Genomic DNA, 13,890 nt, shown 5'->3' on the forward strand with positions numbered 1-13,890 from the left:
TATATGTGTGTATACATATATGTGTGTAGGGCAAGTGTGTATGTACATGTGTGTATATGTGTATGGATGGGTGTGTATATGTAAATGGGGTGTTTGTGTATGTGTGTGCAGTTTGTATGTGTGTATATATTAATGTCTGTGTGTGTGGAGCGTGTGGTGTCTGCACAAAAAGGCCCCAAGGACCCTGTAAACCTCCCAGGGACACAACAACGAGGCCGAAGTCGGTTGGCAGGCAGCTGTCCTTGTCCTTGTATCCCCGGGGAAAGAGGCATTGAGTGTGCCCACACCCACGCCCACACACTCAGACTTTGGAAACACCAAACAGCAAAGCAAAAGTCACGAAAGCAACCTCTGCCCTGGCCTCTCCTTGAAGGAAACGTGCCAGTGCTGGCCTGCTTGCTGGCGAGCCCACTCCTGCCGGGTGCAGGAGGGAGCTGGAGCCCAGGAGATACCCACGGGCGCTGCTGGCAGGCCCCCCCGCAGGCCCTAGTGACCACTGCCCCCTGCCTGCTGGCCCACCTGGCTGAGGGGCAAGGATGGGCTCTGGTCCCATCGCAGAGCCCGTTCTCATCCCCCAGGGGTGGCTGGTGACCCCTGTGCTCCCATGAACACTGGCCCTGCGGGGTCTGAAGGTGGGCAGGCACCCCTCCTCAACCGTGACAAGTGCCCGCGGGTGTGCTCTCCCCGCCAGGACGCAGCAGGGTGGCTTCATGGCTACGTGCTGTTTGTTTTAACTTTGAAGTCTTTAAAATAGACACCCTTTGCACAAAGCAGGCCTCTGGAAAACACATGTCTGACCACTGCCAAGTGTAATTCAATTAAAATCCAAGAAGCAGCAGTAGCAACAAATAAATAACAAAAGGATGCTTTCTCTTCAGAAAATCATAAAATCAGCTGGAGGCCCAGTAGGCCTGAGGGGGTCTGCTCTGCCGTCTGTGGTCACGGGTCCACCCAGGCTCTGCTGGGGCATGATAGGAGCCCCCAGGCCCAGGCTTGAGTTAGCCCCTAGGTCAGTGTGGCCCTGGGCACCCTCCTGTCCCACTGCACGACAGCACCCCCACCTACAAGTGAGCTTGTCACCAGCTCTTTCTTCCCAGAAAGTGGGAGAGAACAGCAGAAGAGGCCTGGATCACCAGGGTTTGGAACTCAAAGAAGAAATTCAGCAAATAGCACTGCATTCCCCCCATTGGACCTTTCAGCTACTGTGCTTTGTGACTCTGAAAGGTTGGTGGCATTCCCACTATTATACTCCCCAATCTTCCTTTCCAGTCCCAACCAGCCCCGCATCTTGTGGGTCTGGGATTCTACAGAAAGACTGGGGCCAGCGGGTCCCTGAGGTCTACCGGCTCCTACACTCCGTGGATTCTTAGCACTCTGTCATCCATCCTGCATCCTCCAGATCTCTACTTAGGAAATAATCTGTCGCTGAAGCCTTCCGAAGCGCACTTAAGCCCATTTGTCTCTCTTGTGGTTAATGTTGTCCATTTTAAATGAAAGGTTTGGTCCATTGTGGAGGGAAATGTAGGTGACAAAGAGGTGGTGGGGGTGACTTCCAGGCTCCTTCTATCTGGCTCCCTGACAACCTGCTTTCCAAGCAGGACACATCTCATGGGAATAGCCTGTTTCTCAGGGTGAGAAGTCAAGGACCTGAGGGTTGTGAGCGAGTGGCAGAGATGGGGGTGAGGTGGGCCCTGGAATTTCTTACTCCACCTCCCACAGCTGCCAGCCCTTGGAGAACATATGTAAGTCAAGGTTGTCCAGAGAAACAGAACGGATAGGGTGTGAGTGGATGAGAGGGAGAGGAGGGAGGTGTAAGGAATAGTGACCATGGGATCTGGCAAATCAAACCTGGACGGCAGGCTGGGACCCCAGGAAGAGCTGCTGCCGCCACCTCCCCAGTCTAAACACAGCACCCCTACCCCCAGCCTCTCCTCTCAAGGTCTTCAACCGGTCGGACAAGGCCCACCCACATGTGGAAGGCCGCCTGCTTTACTCAAGGTTGACTGATTTAACGCTGCTGCTGCGTGTGTGCTAGTCACTCAGTTTGCCCTACTCTCTGTGACCCCATGGACTGTAGCCCACCAGGCTCCTCTGTCCACGGGATTCTCCAGGCAAGAATACTGGAGTGAGGAGCCATGCCCTTCTCCAGGGGATCTTCCCGACCCAGCGATCCAACCTGGGTCTCCTAAACTGCAGGCAGATTCTCTACCATCTGAGCCACCAGGAAAGCCTGATTTAATGCTAATATCATCTAAAAAATACCTTTGCAGTAAAATCTAGACTCACATCTCACCAGAAACTGGGTACCATGACCTCACCAAGAAGGCACATAAAATCAACCGCCCGCGCACACTGAGAGTCTTTACCACTTTACTTTTTTTATTTTTTATTTTGGCATGTGAGGGGGTTCCCCAACCAGGGGTTGAACCCAGGCCCCCACAGTGAAGGCCCCAAGTCCTAACCACTAGGCCACCAGGGAACCCAAAGGGTCTTTACCACTTTCAATCTCTAGGTCAGAGGCAAGGCCCCAGGCACAGCCTCCAAGAGCAGAGATGAGTCACACGGGATGGGAAGTCCAGCTCGAATCCAGCTCACAGTCAGGTGCGTGGCTGGGGGGGAAGTGCAGGGAGAGGAGGAAAAGGCCCCCCAGGCTCCTGGCTGAGGGTGAGCCCTGCCCATTTCCCCAAGGCCTTTTCTCTGGGCAGTGGGGAGGGCAGGAGTGCACCAGGGAAGGAGCTCTGGCCGGCAGACTCTGCCCCACCCCACTCCTCCTTGGGGCCTCACTGCCCCACAAGTGGAAGAACCTGGGGCCACAACCAGCAGCACCGAGAGGTATCGGTGAGTCCCAGAGACTGCAGGGCGAGGGCAGTGTCCCTGGGCAGGGAGCGGCTCTGCCCGTCTCGGGGAGTCACAGAGTTTGTCCTCATTTTCCAGGGACTCTGGGAGGTCAGCGGTGCAGGTGGAGGTGGGTGGAGTGAAAGGGCCCAAGCAACAGGCCCACGAAGGCCCAGAGCTTCCTGCCAGGGTCTCAGGCTCTCTCCCATCCCAGGGTCCCTGGGTTCTGCGACAGGTTCTCCTCAGCAGCCAGACTCCCTCCAGAGCAGGGCCCAAGTGCGACACACCTGCTCACACGTCCCCAGCCAGCTGCCCCTGCTCCTCTGGGTTTCCTGGCCAGCTGCCACCAGTCTTCCAAAAGCTGTTTCTCTAATTCCACCCCACTGCCCGCTCTCCTATTCTAGGCCTTCCCCCACCTCCCAGAGCCCCATGCCCCTCAGAGTGCCCCCACGTCTGAGCCCTAGCTCATGGATCATCCTCCCAATGAGACACGTCACAGCACAAATACCTTTATCAAGCTCCCCGTGCCTAACCGGGCCTATTCTCAGCCAGCAGGCGATTTCTGGAGACGTGAGAATTCTCACAACGGGTAACTTGGAATCTTCCGTGTCTGTTTCCATCTCCGAGAACCTTCCCCTCCCGATGGTTCCTAGGCTGGCAGCTGCTTGGAAACCCCGTGGGAGTTTTTACCCCAAAACACAACTCCAGGAGAAAATGGGGATGAGGTCTGCAACTGGGAATGACAGGAAGTCCAGAAAACAGGCTCATTCCAGGAAACCTCAACTGAAGGGAGTTCTTTTATCTGGAGAGGTGGATGGAGGTTATTTACAGGAAACGGGAGCATCCAGAATGCGTGCATGCTAAGTCACTTCAGTTGTGTCTGACTCTTTGTGACCCCATGGACTGCAGCCCGCCAGGCTCCTCTGTCCAGGGGATTCTCCAGACAAGAATACTGGAGTAGGTTGCCATTTCCTTTTCCACAGAGACAGGGATATAAACAGTCTGGGAAGCTGGAGGGGAATTCCTGGGTCCCTAGGACATGGTGGGGGATTGGAGATGATGGGAGCTTAGCAAAGAAGGCGTCTTGAAGGTCCCTGCGCTCCTAAGTCCTAGGGGCCTGACTCCAGACTCACTGAGGGCGTCTTTGACTCTGTTTGACACCACTGGGAGAGGCAGGAGTGTTAGGCTGGAAGAAGGTGCCCAATTGCTTCAGCTTCCCAATTGAGGAGGAGGGGGACAATCGTCCGGCTCAGAGGCAGCAATCATCCCATTCTGGCTGGTACTGCACTGCTGCCTGCTTCAGGTGACATGGGAAGGCTGTGCCCGAGGCCCACATGGGAGAAAGGCTTCAGCTGATAAAGACTGGACTTCTGCATGCCTTCACCAAGGTGGCTAAGTACGGCTGTGCAGGGTGTGCACTGCACAAGGGTGTCTGGGTGGGGTTGAACTTGCCGAGCTTTGACTGTGTCTCAGCTGACCAGACAGGTGTCTCCCACTTCTCACAAAGGCACTGTGTGGGCCTGGGGTAGCCTTACGTCTCCCTGGAGGCAACTGAGGGGATGAGGCCTCCTTGGGCCCTCTGCACTCTTCACTGAATGGCCTTCACAGCTCCAGTCCTTGGCTGCCAGGAGCAGGGGTGTGGCCACGCTCCATGGAGGGGCAGTGAGCTCATGAAACATGCCCCTTACAGGGACCAGTCTCTCTTCAGGCTGGGTTCTGCTCTCCTCTTTCTCCAATATTAATCCATCTTGGCCACCACCATCTCAACATCTTATTTTAACAAATAAGCCACTGAAAAAAGTACCAGTTAGGTCTTCCCTGGTGGCTCAGTGGTAAAGAATCCACCTGCCAATGCAGGAGATGTGGGTTTGATTCCTGATTTGGGAAGATCCCACATGTCACAGAGCAACTAAGCCCGTGCACCACAACTACTGAGCCTGTGCCCTAGAGCCCCAGAGCTACAACTACTGAAGCCCATGTGCCCCAGAGCCCGTGCTCTGCAACGAGAGTAGCCACCGCAACGAGAAGCCCAAGCGCTGCAAATAGAGAGTAGCCCCATTCTCTGCATCCAGAGAAAAGTCCATGCAGCAACAAAGACCCAGTGTAGTGAAATGTAAATAAATAAAAGAAAAAGTGCCACTTGGAGAATCTGCTGGGGGACAGATGGGGGCCAAGGGCATGAGAAGGGGTTGTGGGCAGGAGAGGCTCAGGCCTGAGTACCAGGGCCACTGGGAGGGACTGTCAGGGCAGGTGAGACAAAGCCCCACCTGGGAGCTGGTCCACTTGGGAGCCCTGAGGGAGGAGAGGTTTGTGCCCATATGTGGGTATCAGTCCTAGCTCTTGCACAAACTGGAGACAAGGGAGTGACATCAGAGCATGACAGGGACTCTGGCTCACGTGTGAATGAACGGGTCCATCCTGAGGCCACAGGAGCCTGGTAGAAGCTGTGAGGTGGTCGGGAACCTCAGTGGTTACCTCAGCCACATAGCCTCTCACTGTGCTGGTGGGCAAACTGAGGCCAGAGAAGGGAAAGGGGCTGGTGAGTTAGGGTCTGTGCTGGGACCAGGGCCAAGGGCCCCCGGTCCCCAGAGAAGGCTGCCACAACTTGGAGCCCTTTTACGAGGCCCCGCTGAGCACATGCTGGCTTCCTGATCCTCATAATCTGTCCATGAGGTGGGGGAACAATTTTACTCCTGTTTCTCCTGCCTCCCGGGGCCTAGAGCAGTACCTGGAGGGGCAGACGCCAGACTGTACGACAGACAAATCTCTTCGAGGTCTTTTTTTTTTTTCTTTGAGGTCTTATTTTGGCTCATCTGTATTTTCTCATTTTTGAACAATTGTCTCGTTCAGTTGCTCAGTTGTGTCCGACTTTGTGACCCCATGGACTGCAGCACTCCAGGCTTCCCTGTCCTTCACCAGCTCCCAGAGTTTGCTCTAACTCATGTCCATTGAGTCAATGATGCCATCCAACCATCTCATCCTCTGTCCTCCCCTTTTCTTCCTGTCTTCAATCTTCCCCAGCATCAGGGTCTTTTCCAATGGGTTGGCTCTTCATATCAGGTGGCCAAAGTATTGGAGTTTCAGCTTCAACATCAGTCCTTCCAATGAATATTCAGGGTTGATGTCCTATAGGATTGACTGGATGGACCTCCCTGCAGCCCAAGGGACTCTCAAGAGACTTCTTTAGCACCACAGTTCAAAAGCAGCATTGTTCAAAACAATGATGATGCACTGTTTTTTTTAAAAAAAGAAAACCTACCATTTCTTACTTTAAGTGAGATCCTGTCGATCTCATAGAACTATTTAAAGAGCTAAATAAACAGGAGAAAATGCTTTATGGACCGGGAAGCAGGGCACGGGCAGGAGGGATGTCCCTAGAACTTCCCCCACTCAAGGCGCTGGCCCCTACCAGACTAGACAACAAAATGACCCCCACTCCTTCCTGTTCTCACGGTCCCCGGCTGCCTTCCTGCCATGAAGGCTAGGGGGTGGGGGCAGCCCTGGGAAGCTGACCAAGATGATCTGAACAACAGAGATGCAAAGTCTGCTTCTCACCCAGGGAAAGGGAGAGACACAGAGAGGAGACGGTGGGAGGGGGAGCGGGAGAGGCTGAGAAAAGCTGGGATGCAGAGGACAGCGTGGGCGGGGGCAGCCGTGGCTGGGGGCACGGCCCTCAGGCCCGACGTGAGGCCACCCTGCAGGTGAACACTGCCCTTCTCTATTCCTGCCTGACTCCTTGTCTATACTGGTGAAGATGAAGTTAGAAACATCGAAATGCCACATCGCCTGAACAGCAGCCGTCGGCAGAACTCCATATGGCTGCAGCAGCCAGGAGTCTGAGCTAATAAAAGTTGAAAAAAAAAAAAAAGAAGGCTGGGAAATGCTCCCAGAGAGCCACGTGGGCGCCGCTTGGGCCAGCGAGTGGGGTGGGGAGGAGAGCCAGGCACTGTGAAGGCCAGCCCCCACCCCTGCCTGGCTGGCCAAGGTCACTGTGCTCATTAGGGACAGCCACCTCTTCCAGAGGCAGCGATGGAGCCTGCCATTTTTGACCACTGCCCCCACCCCAACCCCTGTTTCTCCTAATGAGAGTGGATAGGACACAGCTGGCGGGCCAGGGGAAGGAGGTGGATGGCAGGCTGAGACCCCCACTTTGGGGAGGGGATCTCCTCAGATGTGGACCCCACCCCTCAAGCATCCTGATGGGGAAGCCAGACCAAGACCTGAGTCACCTGGAAACTCTCTTGCAGGTGGCTTCTGCCTGCAGGAGGTGGGGGGCAGTGTTTTGGCGGGTGCAGGGGGAGCCCGAAGGAGGTCTCTCCCCACCAGACCTGCAGTCAGGACAGCTGGCTCAGCCTCAGGCCCTGGCGTCACTCCTGGCCACACAGAGGTGGCCGCATCCCTGGCCTTGGAAATCAGCAGAGCAGGCCCTGGCCTGGGGCTCCCCCTGCCTCGGCATCACTGGAAATGCCCAGCCTGGCCAGAGAGCAGCAGGGCTTAGAAAGGGAGGAAGCTGTCTCTCTGCGGATGGAATCAACATGATTCAGCACAAGGAGCGTGGAGGCCGGGCCCTCCCGCCAGGCTCCGCTCCCTGCTGCCACCTCAGCGGAGGCCCCAGACGGTACTTGCCACGGGGTCCCTGTGGTGCCCACGGAGCCCAGGCACCATGCCACTCCTCTCTCCAAGAACACCACTGCCTGGCGGGCTGCCAGGAACAGCCAAGCCCTGTGGACAGGGCTCCTGGGAATCCAACCAAATGAAAGCAAACTTGCCAGATCTCTCGACCGCACCCATGGGCCTGGCAAATAAGCCCCGGGGTGCACAGCCCAGACCCAAGGGCTTGCTGGGGACACACCAAGACAGCGTGTCCCTGGCACACGACTCACTGCAGCTTGCCACAACCTGTGGGTGTCAACTGCCTGCCAGGGACAGAGGTGGTGGTGGGGGTCTCCACTCTCAGGAACTGTGGGACTTAGTCTAACAAAATGGACAGTGGGAAAAATGACGTACATACGGATGGTTAAATCCATACAGCCTAACGGGCAACTGAATCTCAGAGTCCATGGGCTGACGTGGCCCAGGAGGGTGGCCTTGGAAACATAAGGAGCATTCCATGGAAGTGAGGACGTGCATCCCAGGTGGAGAAGAACAAGATCAAGGCTAAGGGTGGGGAACTCCCTGCTTATTCTGGGGGTTGTCAGATGAAAAAGGCAACCTCTTGCTCATCTTTCTGCCGAGCCTCTGGGTCCCCAGGGAGACTTATCCAGACCCCTGGGGCAGCCAGCACCCTAGGTTCCTGAGGGCTCTTTTCTGCATTGCAGGGGTGGCTTGTGTTCCCAGGTGTAGTGTGGGGCCAGCCCAGTCACCCTGGTCACGTGGCCTGAGCCACAGCATCAGGCTGACCCTAGAACTGCCCTGCCCAACAAGGCTGCACTGTATAAACCAACCCAATCAGATCCTCTTTACAGAAAAGCTGGGAGATGGGCCACTTCAGCCTGGTGTGTGCTGGGGGAACTGAGCCCCTACTCTGGTGCTCCATGAGGCTGAGAGATGACCGAGTCTGGGACCTGGGGACTCAGAGCAACCCCTGTACCCAAGAGATGACCCCCACCTCCTACATGGGCTGGCACTCACCCTCTCTCCACGACTAATGGGTCCTTCTTCCCAGGGCACCTTGAAGACTGCAAATGTGAGCCGAAGACTTAGGAAGCAACACCTGGAGAAGGCGGAGGTCTGGGGGAGGGGACCAGAGCAGCCTCTTTCATCCACAATTAGCTTCTTTCACCCCCCAACTCCCTGAGCACTGGCCCACACTGCTTCTGAACTTTCAGTGAGTTCTGGCCCAGACTGAGCCCTAGTCAGGCAGACAGAATCTAAAACCTCCTGGGCCTGGCCTGAGAAAGGGGACCGAGACCCTGCCAGCAGCCCGGCCAGACCCCAAGCAGATCCTCTTGTTCCTTGCTGTTGTTGCCGTGAGAACGGGTTTAGGTTTGCAGAGCCAACGCAATCTCACACAGTTGTAGCATCTGCTCTGCTCAGTACCTCAGATACCCTCAGGGAAACAAGGAACACAACTCACAGGTTATCGGCTGGGTCCCAAGTGGGAGCAGACTGAAGACCAGAATGCAAGCTGCCCGAGCTGACCCTTGGCCCTAGGCTCTTCTCAAGATGGCACAGCTCCTCAAGGGAAGGGGACTCCCCTTGGCTCCGTCCCTCAGCAGGCAGCTTCCTGGGAGCCTGCTTCCCTCCCCACTGCACAGCTCAGCATCCTAAACACCAAGGAGGCCTCCCTATACTGCTTGGGCAAGGGACATGCAGGGACAGGCTGGAGAGTCTCCAGTCAGGAAACTCCCCCAAATCTAAGACCAGAGAGACTCCTAGATTCAGAAGCAGAGGCACCGGCAGCCACAATCCTTCAGCCCACTGCGACTGTCACACGTGGTCCCCAGGCCCCTGTTTCCACATCCTTAGCCTGTCGCAAGTCACACAGGTGGGGAAGGAGAGGTCCCAGATGGGGGTGTATTCTGAACCTGGGGTCTGTGAACCCTCCAATATTCTCGCAGGACTGTGAATGTTGGCACATTGTTCTGGGAAGAGTGTGGAGAGATCGTTCAGGGCTACAAAGAGCTCACGGCCCATAGAGACCAGGACAACCTCCAGCCCCCTCCCACGGGGCTCTGGGCAGCCACACACATGGACAAACACAGGAGAAGGTGAGGATGACCGTGACCGTGACCATCTGGGCTCCCGTTCCCTCTGCCTGTTCACCTGTTCACCAATGCCCACCCTTGTGCTCTGTGGGGCAGGAACGGTGTCCCAGCATGACCGAGCCCTGAGCTCCGCACACCCACCTCCGCCTCCTGTTACTGATGCGCCCCTGCTGGTCCGACCCTAGGGAGCCCTGGGTGTTTCCTGTCTCTCAGTGACTGCTCATTCGCTTTCTGAACATCACCACCCCTGGCCTAGAGGAGAAAACTGGAAAGGAAAACAAGATTTGGGGGAAAGAGCCACTTCTGTGCACAGCACAGATGCAGCCCCTCATCCCTCCAAACAGCCTCAGGGTCCTAGAAAACCACCTCTTGCTTCCCACGGACATTTGGACACTGGGGCTCCCGTCCCATGCTGCCCAGGGCTCCCAGCCACTCCCTGGAGGGCCCTGATCTGCACCTTAGGCAGGTCCGTTGCTGGCTCTGCAGAGCCCACAGACCTCAACCAGAGGTCACAAAAGCCCAGGACGTGCCTGGAGCAGGAGGGCAAGTTATTCTGCTGTTTTTGCAGCAAAGGGGAAGCCTGGCTGACCTCCTCCGACCCCCATCAGCTGTGCCACTGTGTCAGGACAGAAGAGTGTCAGGACACCAATGAGACACCATCTGTCAGGAAATGCTCCCTGTCTCAGGGACGCTGTGGGTGACACAGACAGTATTAGTCGCTCAGTCGTGTCTGTCTCTGTGACTCCATGGACTGAGGCCTCCATCCATGGAATTCTCCAGGCAAGAGTATTGGAATGGGTAGCCATTCCCTTCTCCAGGGGATCTTCCCGACCCAGGGATGGAACCCAGGTCTCCAGCATTGCAGGCGGATTCTTTACTGTCTGAGCCACCAGGGAAGCCTGTGGGGGACACAGGGATGTGTCTACTCTCCAAAACCAGGGGGAAGCTCAGGTTCTCCAGGATGTGGAATCACACTCATCCTGCAGGCCCCACCCGAACGACTGGCCCTGCGAGAACAGGGGCTGCACTCTGCTTTTTCAGCCCCAGGGGGGCGTGCCTCGACCCCCACCGTCAGCCCCTCCATGGTCCCGTACCCTCTGCAGCACCCACCCCAGTGCCGGGAGACAGCATACGATCAGAGAAAGCATCTCACCGTCTGGTTGCAAATGGATATGATGGTCTGGAAAACCCATTATTCTAATAGAAAGCAAAACAGTTTCCACAGAGGCCATACCCTGGCTTTCAGTTCTTGAAAGACAAAGAAACACACACCACTAAAAAGTTACTAAGTGTGGAATGTCATCTTTCTCTGAAGATTCAGTTCAGAGATGGAACCTGGGGAAACAGCGGCGTCTCAGGTAGCCTTCTGGATGCTGTTTGGGAAAGTGGAGGGGAAAGCAGAAACCCCAGGCTTCCCAAGCCCCCAGGCCTCTGCCTCCCTCTCCCTGTGCGCACACACCTTGGGAACACACACTCCAGGGTGACCACACACCAGATACACAGTGGGGTAGGGGGCTGCTACAGACTCCAGGAGAGATGAGGGTCTGATTGATTTCTGAAGCTCCCCCCAGGAAGGCTCTCTGACGGCCTCTTTCAACAGTGATGGGAGAACTTCAGACAGGCCACCTCAGAGCCCCTTCCCCATCCCCACTGGACTCCACCACTGAGCCAGAATATGGGGCTTGGACTCAGCTCCCCTGCAAAGGTCGGCCAAGAGAACCCTGAGGGATGCAGGAGGGGCGCCTTCCTGCCTCTCTCCCACTGGACAGAATCCACGGAAGGGATGAAAAAGTGAAGAAGGAAAACAAGCCCAAGAGAAGTGGACAGCAACGGCTCCAGGGAGACCCAAAGCAGAGGGGACCCGCCAGAGGTGCCAAGGCAGTCCCTAACCAGGGGGATCAGGCTGAGGGCAGGGTGCAGGCAGCCTTGGAAGGCCCTGCGGCCAGCCGGTCCCACGGGAACCGGGCCAGCTCCCCCGCCCCACCGCTCGGCTCCAGGCTGAGCTCCGGTCAAAGTTAGTCAGGGGAGAGAAGACGTGTCTCCCACCTGAACCCCCTCTCACCCAGGGTGCCTCCCGACGAGCGAAGCCCCTGGGGGCTGGAATCTCACCAGTCCCAGAGCTGTGCCCTTGGACTCCCCCTGGGGAAGCTGACAACTGCGCATTCCTTGAGGACCCTTGATGGGATAGACTGCCAGTGGGTAGGGGGTAAGAGAAGCACCTTGGCGCAGGCAGGCGTCCCCTCCCGCCCACCGCCCCGGGCCAGCCTCCTCCGCTGCCTGCGGAGGAGAGAAACGGGGACGTTATTCCAACAGGTCCCCCTCGGCCGGGCCTCTCCGGGCAGCCTTCCTCCGCCCTGCCCCGAGGCCTCAAATTCAGAGGCAGCGCCGAGGCACCTGCGGCTAGACCGGGCCCGGTCCCCGCGAGAAGGGGCCCGGGCGGTGCCCCTGGCGCCCCGGGGCCTCCTGGGCAGGGGCGGGGCGCCCCCGCGGCCCCTCCCGGCGCTCACCTGGCGCAGGTGCTGCAGCAGCGTCCCCGCCTCCTCCCGCCGGCCCTGGCGCAACATCCGCAGCAGCTCCTGGACCATGCCGACGCGCCGGTGGTAGGGGGGCAGCCCGGCGCCCGCGCCCGCGCGCCCCGCCTTGTCCCCGGCGCGCAGCAGCAGCGACGCCCAGAAGTCGGGCCGCTCGCGCCGGGGGCCGGGCGCCGCGCCGGGGCCGGCTCGCTCCGCCAGGCTGCCCTTGGTCTGCCGGGTGCCCATGCCGCCGCCGCCGCCGCCGCCGCCGCGCTCTCCGCGTCCCCGCCGCCGCCCGCCCGCCCCTCGGCCGCCCGGCGCGCGCCTCCCGGGCGCAACTTTGGGGGAACTGTTGCGCGCGGGCGGGAGGGCGGGCGGGGGCGCTGGCCGCGCTCCTCCTCCGCGCTCCCCGGGCGCGCTCCCCCGGCGCTCGCCGCCCGCCGGCCCCGCCCCGGCCCGGCCGCCCCGCCCCCGGCCCCGCCAACGCGCGCCTCCGGGCTCGGCGCGCCCCTCCTCGCCTCGCCGCCCCTTGGCTCCGCTCGCCCGCCCTGCGCCCCCTCCTGGTCCTCACCACGTTCCCCAGATGCTACACGATCGCGCGTGGATGAGACCTACGGAGCGGGGCGGGGAGACATGCGCCCGGCGACATGCTGAAAGTTTGGAGAATCGAGGCGGAGTGGGGCTGGGGTCTCAGCCCCAGAGTCGGGTTTCTCAAAGTGGGCGCCGCGGAGAATCCGCGCCCAAGTCGTCCGAGGGCTTGTTGAGAACGCCGACTCCCGGTCTCGCCCCAGACCCGCTCAGTGAGAATCTCAGCCGTGGGACCTGGCGATCTGCATTTTTAGCCTCTTGGCTGATTCTGATGGACGCTCCTTTGAGACTCGGCCAGTGAGGGCCGGTGCTGGTGCAGAAACCAGGTGCAAGGCTGTGTTAGGCCGAGCCCGTAGCCTGCACCAGTCCAGTGTCAAAGGAGCTGGACCATCTAGGGGCAAAGAAGAGTCCTTTTCTCTTGTTTTTGCTAGCACACCTCCAGAGAAGGGTCCTGGGGGTATACCCCATGCAAAGCAGCGGGAGCATGCCTGCAAGTAGGCCCCACTGCATGTCCCTACTGTCCCCATTTACCTCCCACCCCACCCCCTACCTGGCCAGACCAACCCTCTTGTCTTTAGTGCACCTGATCACCCCCTGGCTCAGACGGTGCTTGGAACGCCCAGGACAGCCCAGCCAGAGAGAAGGCCCAGGCACCTGGGGACCTTCCCCAGACGGACCACGGACCACCAGAGGCCTGGGGTGACTGCCCTGGTCCCAGGTGGGGGCTGCAGGAGGAGCAGCAGTCATGTCTCTTGCCTCTGACCCAGGGCCTGGGTGCTGCTTTGGGACAGCGTGGGCTGTGGGGCAGGAGAGCTGGGGTCTGCTGTGTCTTGAGTCTGGAGCATCTGGCATGTCTCTTCCGTGTGGGATGAGAACACTGTGCCACGAATTGGGAGAGTTAAGATCGGGGTGGTGGTGTCAGAAACTCCGAGAGGATACACGTGTCCCACTCTGTGAGTGACTGCTGGGTCAACCCCCAGTCCCTGGAGGACGGCCCTGTGTGCCCCTCACTGGCTTGCTCTTCCCTCTGGATGTCCGGCTCCCGAATGCCCAGCTCTGCTGGCAGAGAGCATTCAGTCTTCCTGAAGGCTGGTTTCACAGGGCTGGGTGACATCTTCCAAATTAATCCCCACCCTTTGTATGTGGGCATCTCCAGAGGACCCCAGCTGGGAGACACTTCGGTGCCTCTCATCTCTAACCTGCAGGATCACAGGCAAGGTGGCCACCAGGAAACCTGCTGACCTGGC

At 58.4% G+C, this 13,890-nt stretch overlaps 1 protein-coding gene across 1 annotated transcript in view; it reads right to left on the reverse strand.

Moving 5' to 3' along the window:
• LRRC75A (leucine rich repeat containing 75A) overlaps positions 1-12,301 on the reverse strand; it is a 34,239-nt gene extending 21,938 nt beyond the window's left edge. Inside the window, exon 1 of the mRNA XM_055576445.1 lies at positions 12,050-12,301. Within this exon, the coding sequence (XP_055432420.1) occupies positions 12,050-12,301 (252 nt within the window). The remainder of the gene's footprint in view (positions 1-12,049) is intronic.
• Between the last annotated feature and the right edge of the window lie 1,589 nt (positions 12,302-13,890).

Source organism: Bubalus kerabau, chromosome 4 (assembly GCF_029407905.1).
Source record: "Bubalus kerabau isolate K-KA32 ecotype Philippines breed swamp buffalo chromosome 4, PCC_UOA_SB_1v2, whole genome shotgun sequence".
Taxonomy (NCBI): domain Eukaryota; kingdom Metazoa; phylum Chordata; class Mammalia; order Artiodactyla; family Bovidae; genus Bubalus; species Bubalus kerabau.